A 7,581-nucleotide genomic window follows, 5' to 3' on the forward strand; every position below is an offset into this window, starting at 1 on the left:
GCCGCTGCTGGTCGGGAAGTTATCCAGATGAGAGCCGTAGGAAGCAGTCTGCCTTCAATGAGGTTTGTCAGCAGATTCGTGACCGTTGACTTCTGTGTGACATCAGACATGACGTCCCTCTTAGTAAAATCCAGTAAAAGTCTGCTTTCATCCAGACCATCAAATATAAACAAAAGTTTACAGACAGCCAGCTTCTCTGCTGTGACCTTCTGTAATGTTGGATGGAAAACCTGGAGCAGCTCCAGGAGACTATACTGCCCATCTCTGATCAGGTTCAGCTCCCTGAATGAAAGCAGAACCACCACACTGATGTCTTGGTTTTCCAAACCTTCTGCCCAGTCCAGAGTGAACTTCTGCACTGAGAAGGTTTTTCCAACGCCAGCAACACCGTAGGTCAGAACCACTTTGATTTGCATTTGTTGTTCGGGTAAGGCTTTAAAGATGTCACAACACTTAATTGGAGCATCATGGAGGGTCTTCTTGTTTGAAGCTCTCTCAAGTTGACTCACTTCATGTTGGGTATTAACCTCCTCACTCTGTCCCTCTGTGATGTAGAGCTCAGTGTAGATTGCGTTGAGGAGAGTTTCACCTCCTGTTTTAACAGTTCCCTCAGTCACAGATTGACATCGCATCTTCAAACAGACTTTATGTTCATCGAAAACTTCCTGAAGGCCATCATCTACTGAAAGACAATATAGACAATAAAACAAAATTTATATATAGTTTTTTACATATATTTAACATTTAACATATATTGCTTAGTTTTTTTTAATGACTCCATCAGCAAACAGATGCTCAATTTTACTTTGCACACAGCTGCTCCTACTGGCTGTCCAAAATTCAGAACTGGACACGGGCTCCTGCACACACTTGTTCTTTCTGTGGATAGAAAGGGAAACTTATTCTGGCCATGTGGCTAAAGATGAAGTTAATTAAGTTGAAAGTCTCAGTATGGTCTATTACTAAGTCAATGCTCTTTCTTTACTTATCAAGCAATAATCATTTCCTTTTACACCATCAGAACTTATATTAATCCAAAACATGAGTTCTCAGCACCCTGTCGACACATCTGTTTACAAGGAAGAGGGTTTATCATGACAGTATTTTCCTGATATCTGCTTTTCGGTCTCTTCCTGAGGACTCTACTACCAAGCAGCATTTTGTCCAGCTGTGAAGGTGGTTCACTTCTTACCGAGGTAAATCGCCATGGTAACCTATCCTGTTACGTTCAAGATTGGAGATTAACTGGTATAAAATAATCTCCTACTGACCAATCGATTAACCAGAAATTAACATCACCATTTCTAGAAGATCTCTCAGACCTCTATGGGGAGAGTTGGAGGGTCTAAGTCAGTAGTGGGGAAACTCCAGGCCTCAAGTGCCTGCGGGGTGGGGATGTATCCTTCATCCAACACAGCTGATTTAAATGGCTAAATTACTTCCTCAACATGTCTTGAAGTTCTCCAGAGGCCTGGTAATGAACTAATCAGTTGATCCGGGTGTGTTGACCCAGGGTGAGATCTAAAACCTGCAAGACACTGGCCCTGGTTTAAAGTTTTTCAGTTAGTTTTTGTATTTCCCTGATCTATCTGGGATGGAGTTTACATGTTCTATCAGTGTTTGTGTGGGTTCATTCCAGAAACTCTGACTTCTTCCCACAGTCCAAAGGCATGCAGTAAGTGGAGTTAGGTTATTACCTATACGTGTGAATGTGAGTACGAATGGTACTTCCAATTTACAGGCTAGCATGGTAAATTGGAAAACTGCACTCAAATAAATGAGTATTTTTATGCTTCACATTGCCAATACCATGCCTGAAACCCAAAAAGTGTGCTAGTTAGATATATTTTTTAAAAAAGTCTTTACCCTACATTTACTTTGTGGGTATCTGGTCACCCTAGTCCCTGGGTGGAGTCCCTACCTATGCAGAGGTATCAGGTAGTTGTGGTATTTAACAAAAACAATAAAAATAAAATTATTACATATGAATTGCAGGGAAAAAACAAAAAACAGGAAGATCAACATTATTCTACAACTAAAGACACTACCACTGATTCTGGCTCATTTTCAGGTCAGTGTAAAACAGAAACCGCCTCTTACTTTGTGTCTGAGAGTCCCGGTTCATTACTGAAGTTTGGAGGACGACCTTTGGACCAGTCACTGGCCATAGACATACAGCTGGGCACGAGGGACGATGTTCCATCCTCCTCTTCCTCCAAATTATTGTTTCCCCTAATGAGGATCAACAATACATAACAAATATCGATTTTTTAATTTAAATTTTTTGTTTTCTGTTGGTACCAAACATTTTCACAACAGCATTGTTGTTCTATAAGAATTAATCCTGCTCCTCACATACAAGGTCTTAAATAATCAGGCCCCATACCCTGAATCCTCCCTTAGTTATGCTGAAGTAGGTGTAGGCTGCTGGGGGATTCCCATGATACAGTATTTCTTCTTCAGTCATGTTTCTCATTCACTCATGTGTTAACAGACCTCTCTGCACTGAATCATACTTGTTATTAATCTCTGTCTCTCTTCCACAGCATGTCTTTATCCCGTTTTCCTTCTCCCACCCCAACCGGTCACAGCAGATGGCCCCGCCCCTCCCTGAGCCTGGTTCTGTCGGAGGTTTCTTCCTGTTAAAAGGGAGTTTTTCCTTCCTACTGTCGCCAAAGTGCTGCTCATAGGGGGTCATATGACTGTTGGGTTTTTCTCTGTATGTATTATTGTAGGGTCTACCTTACAATATAAAGCACGTTGAGGTGACTGTTGTTGTGATTTGGCGCTATGTAAATCAAATTGAATTGAATTGAATATCTGATCCTGAAACAGGACACTTTCCGCTGACCTCATAAGAAGTTTGTACGTACACTACATTTGAAATCTGTTTTTATATTTCATTTTTACTCTGAAACCCTTAAACAACACCAAGTCTGCTGCTGACACAACAGAAATGAAAACTGTCAGGAGCGGATTATGTTCCGACTTTCACAACACGTTTTCTCTGAGTCTTTCATTTAAAGATTGTTTTAAGTGTATTATAGATTCTATGCTGGGAAATAAACGTTATATGTACAGTTTGCTGTTTGATTTTACTGTTCCTTTTTCTGTGTTCTTTATAGGTTTATCCTTCACATCATCAATAACATGCCTGAAACCCAAAAAGTGTATTAGTAAGATTTTTTTTAAGTCTTTACCCTACATTTAGTTTGTGGGTATCTGGTCACCCTAGTCCCTGGGTGGAGTCCCTAACTATGCAGAGGTATCAGGTAGTTGTGGTATTTAACAAAAACAATAAAAACAAAACAAAAACCGGAAGAACAACATTATTCTACAACTAAAGACACTACCACTGACTCTGGCTCATTTTCAGGTCAGTGTAAAGTAGAAACAGCCTCTTACTTTGTGTCTGAGGGTCCCGGTTCATTACTGAAGTTTGGGGGACGACCTTTGGACCAGTCACTGGCCATAGACACAGGAGACGGTGTTCTGTCCTCCTCCATCCATCCATCCATTCGCTTCCGCTTCTCCTTTTCAGGGTGGAGCCTATCCCAGCTGTCATAGGGCGAGAGGCGGGGTATTCATCTTCAAGCACTTGTAAACAACAATTCTGCGAACGCACAACGTGAGAATGAAGACAGGTTTGTTCAAAAGTCACCCAAGACCAGTACACACACACACACACACACACACACAGAGAGAGAGAGAGAGAGAGAGTAAGAGAGAGAGAGTCCACTCTCTCTCTCTTACTCTCACCTTATTGTCCACTTTTGCTCTGTCGGCTGTTTCAACATGTACACAAGTACGTATAAGTATATGAAGCGCCTCGAGGCGACTTTTGTTGTGATTTGGCGCCATATAAATAAAATTGAATTGAATTACGTGATCTTTCCTGTGTTCGGGTGATCCACCCGAACACAGGAAAGACAATCGATTACATGATTGTTAAAGAGACGCAAGAGCACCGCAGTGATCTTTACCTGGACTTTATGTTAAGTTCAACAAACCTCCGCGACACCCGCTGGTTTCACTTTCTGTTTTACAGCTTCTCCACCACTTTACGTTTGAGGAGATCACGTGACCACAGTTTAACCTTCTTATAGGATGATGGCATTTCAACTTCACAACCGCAGCAGGGTTTGACAGTTTATCAACACTTTTCTAGAATTCTCATCAAAATGACCTGACTCATTGTCAGATTTCCACACGTCATTAAACTGGTTAAACATAACGGAACGAAGAAATATTAATTTTGCACTCTATGAGAGGGCTATGAGAGGGAGGGTATGGAATCCTTTACTGAATGTATTTGTTTAATTACTCATGTTTGCTTAATTTTCTTCTGCCCTCAAGTTCCCTCTAGTGGATGAGAGCACGTATAGTACCAGATGTGGGATTCATTTATAGTTGTTTATTATGATGATCCACTATTATCATGAATTCTCTTACTTTAGATTTAGAGTATATTTGGATCCTAAAACTCTTTTAACATCGATTAATTAAAAGTTATATTTATTTAAATAAGCAATTGAAATGTTAAGATTGAACCAAGAATGGTGGACACTGAAATAAGACATGACAGAAATCAAGTGGAGGGATTAATTACGAAGACTTGTAAATCTTGAAGTCTTGCTCTTTTTACAAAGACAGGGACAGATTCCTACTGAGCATGTGCACTGGACTAGCTTGTTCCTGCCTGGTGAAATTAATTGTCCATAGCAGCACCTCCTGCCTAATGATCCTTCGAGGCTTTGATTTTTATGAAAGCTTAATTTAAACTCCAGAACAAAATTCTGAAAAACAGTTTCTCTGTGTGAATGTAAATAACTTTTTAAACTGTGAACAGGCAGCTAGCGTACTGAAAGATAGAAGATGACACCACACCATACAGCACCATTGATAAAACTCTTTATATCAAAACTTTTACATTTGTTTTTAAAAGCACAGATTCTCCCAAAACTCTTTAAACTCACTGTGACAGATAAAGATATTTCTTCACTGAACTTTATTTACATGGTGCAACAGGACTTTCTGACACCAGAACATTCACTGTCCAAACACTTTTGACATTCCTGCTTTAAATGAAAATAAAATGTTTACAGCTCAAATGTTTTTCAGGTTTTTGCAGAAGAATATATAACTGCTCTGCAGAGTAGAAAGAGCAAAAAGGAAGGAAATCAGCATTATCTAAACAAAACACGATGAACCAAACTAAGAGATCAGGTCTGTTCCAAACACATCAAGGTAGAAATGTTCTGACATTAAAGCTGCTGAAGAGCACCGAGGATCAACAGAAATCCTGTTTATCTAAGTGCTGCAGGAATTAGTCTATAAACATGGAAAACTCTTTGGTAAGATGCCTGAAATATGCTTTTAAAATTCCACAGATGGTTTAAATACATATATGAACACTGAGCTGCTGCTTTTGAAGCTGACCGAGTCATAAACACGGGATTTTCAAACAAGCATCTTAACAAAAGAAACTCCAGGAGTTTTGTCACAGGAGTTTCAAAAAAGTTTTATGTTTTGGGAAGCTAAAGTCATGCATCCATGCTGTAGTGTGTTTCTGATTTGTTTGCCCCTTTCACTGCTTCAATACTGCTCGGTGACTAGTTGGCACCGATTGTAGGCAAGTCAGCATCTTCTACGCAAACTATGACAACTGCAGCAATCTGCTTGCAACCAGAGCAATCACACGAAGGTTTTTAGTGAAGCACAGCAGACGACTGGTTTCACCTAAAAACAAAAAGCAGCTTCCAGCGGCCACTCGCCAACCGGTCGAGGGATAAACATTTGTCCCCAGTGGTTGTGGTGGAGTCACCAACCGGGCTCTAGGTCTGAACGATTTTGAAGTTTCTGATGGAGCTCGTGTAACTTTTCGTCCAGAACATTCTTAAACTGAGCAGCTTTAAACACATTATGTAAAAATATATTTTATACATAAATAGAATTTACAATTTTTAACTATTTATACAAAAGCTGCATTCAACAGGTTTTATATTAAAGGTGGGGAGATTTATCAGGTAAATAAAATAATATGATATAAGAATGATGGGAGTCCACAGTCCTGGATCCTCTTTGTTGTTTTTCATTTCATGATGCTTCAAATGCTCTCATATGGTGAAAGGTCTGATCTGCAGGCAGGCCAGTTCAGCACCACAACTCTTCTGCTATGAAGCCATGATGCTGTTGTAGATCCAGTATGCAGTCTTGCTGAAACATGCAAAGCCTTCCCTGAAAAAGATGGCAGTATATGTTCCTCTAAAACCTGTATATACTTTTCAGCATTGATGGATACTTTCCAAATGTGCAAGCTCCCAATTCCATTGGCACTAATGCACCCCCTTACCATCAGAGATGCAGCACTGATAACAAGCCAGAATGGTCCCTCTCGTCTTTATTCCAGACGACTCAGGATCCATGTTTTCTACTTTGTCTCAGGCCATTTTAAATGAGCTTTGGCTCAGAGAAGGCAGGAGGTTTTCTGGATCATGTTCACATGGCTTCTTGTTTGTATGTTAAAGTTTTAACCTGCATTTTCAGATGGCACAGTGAACTGTGACAGACAGGGAATTCTGGAAGTGTTTCCGAATCCATGCATGGATTTCCGTGACAGAATCATACCTGTTTTTAATGCTGTGCCTCCTGAAGGGCCCAAAGATCACAGTAGGCCCAATATTCATTTTCAGCCTTTTTCAGAGATTTCTTCAGATTGTCGTGTGATGATGTTATGTACTGCAGATGAGATATTTTATGTTGAGGAGCATTATTCTGAAACACAGTTTTTTGCAGATTTGTGAACCTCAGTTCATTTTAACTTTAACATGCTTTTTTTTAAATAAACATAAACATGTTACTGACGTGTTAACAGCTGTTTCTTTCTAGTATCACTTATTTTTCCAGTCATAACTTTTTTTTACGTTTTGTTGTCCTTAAATTCTAAATGAACTTGTGTTTTTCTTAAAGTGGTGCTATTTCAGATGTTTTGATCTGATTGCATGTTTTGTTTTGTTCTTTTAACGTTTCCATGTTCTGTTATAAATTAAAGTTGGGTTTATGAGAGATCCTTGTGTTCTCTTTAGCGCAGGGTCCCAACTTTATGCAAGTGGTGCTGTACTACACACAGTTAACATGGTGGAAGGTGGCGCAAAGCGTGCAGGCTGAGGAATGTAAATATGATAGCACTGGGAACACTGGGAAGAGAAAACAAGGAAACACTAGGGAGTCATCTAGGACAGAGTTATGGCTGTGAAACAACAAATGGTTTTGTGACAGCTGAGTCAGTCTTAAGCTTAATCTCTCAGAAATATAAGTGAATGTCAAGAAACCCACCAGTGTCCTGCTGTTAAATGCTCTGTATGGATGTATAGACTGATCAGTGTTTACACTTGTTAGTGTGAATGCTTGAAAAGCATTCACAGTATTGTTCTTCTAATCTTTATTATTAGTGTGAATGCTTGAAAAGCATTCACAGTATTGTTCTTCTAATCTTTATTATTATTATTAGTGTGAATGCTTGAAAAGCATTCACAGTATTGTTCTTCTAATCTTTATTATTCTATTTTATCTATTCCGTAC

The 7,581-nt window shown here is 39.5% G+C and overlaps 1 protein-coding gene across 1 annotated transcript in view; it reads right to left on the bottom strand.

The window, feature by feature from the left end:
• The window catches only part of LOC102206429 (NACHT, LRR and PYD domains-containing protein 3-like), a 5,552-nt gene extending 2,017 nt beyond the window's left edge, over window positions 1-3,535 (bottom strand). Inside the window, exons 1-4 of the mRNA XM_013914610.1 lie at window positions 3,406-3,535; window positions 2,101-2,232; window positions 806-879; window positions 186-682 (exon numbers count right to left, since the gene is read on the bottom strand). Coding sequence (XP_013770064.1) covers window positions 186-682; window positions 806-879; window positions 2,101-2,232; window positions 3,406-3,518 — 816 coding nt within the window. The 5' untranslated portion in view covers window positions 3,519-3,535. The remainder of the gene's footprint in view (window positions 1-185; window positions 683-805; window positions 880-2,100; window positions 2,233-3,405) is intronic.
• Window positions 3,536-7,581: the final 4,046 nt, after the last annotated feature.

The sequence above is a fragment of the Pundamilia nyererei genome, unplaced genomic scaffold (assembly GCF_000239375.1).
Source record: "Pundamilia nyererei isolate P.nyererei 1_Seehausen unplaced genomic scaffold, PunNye1.0 scaffold00210, whole genome shotgun sequence".
NCBI lineage: Eukaryota > Metazoa > Chordata > Actinopteri > Cichliformes > Cichlidae > Pundamilia > Pundamilia nyererei.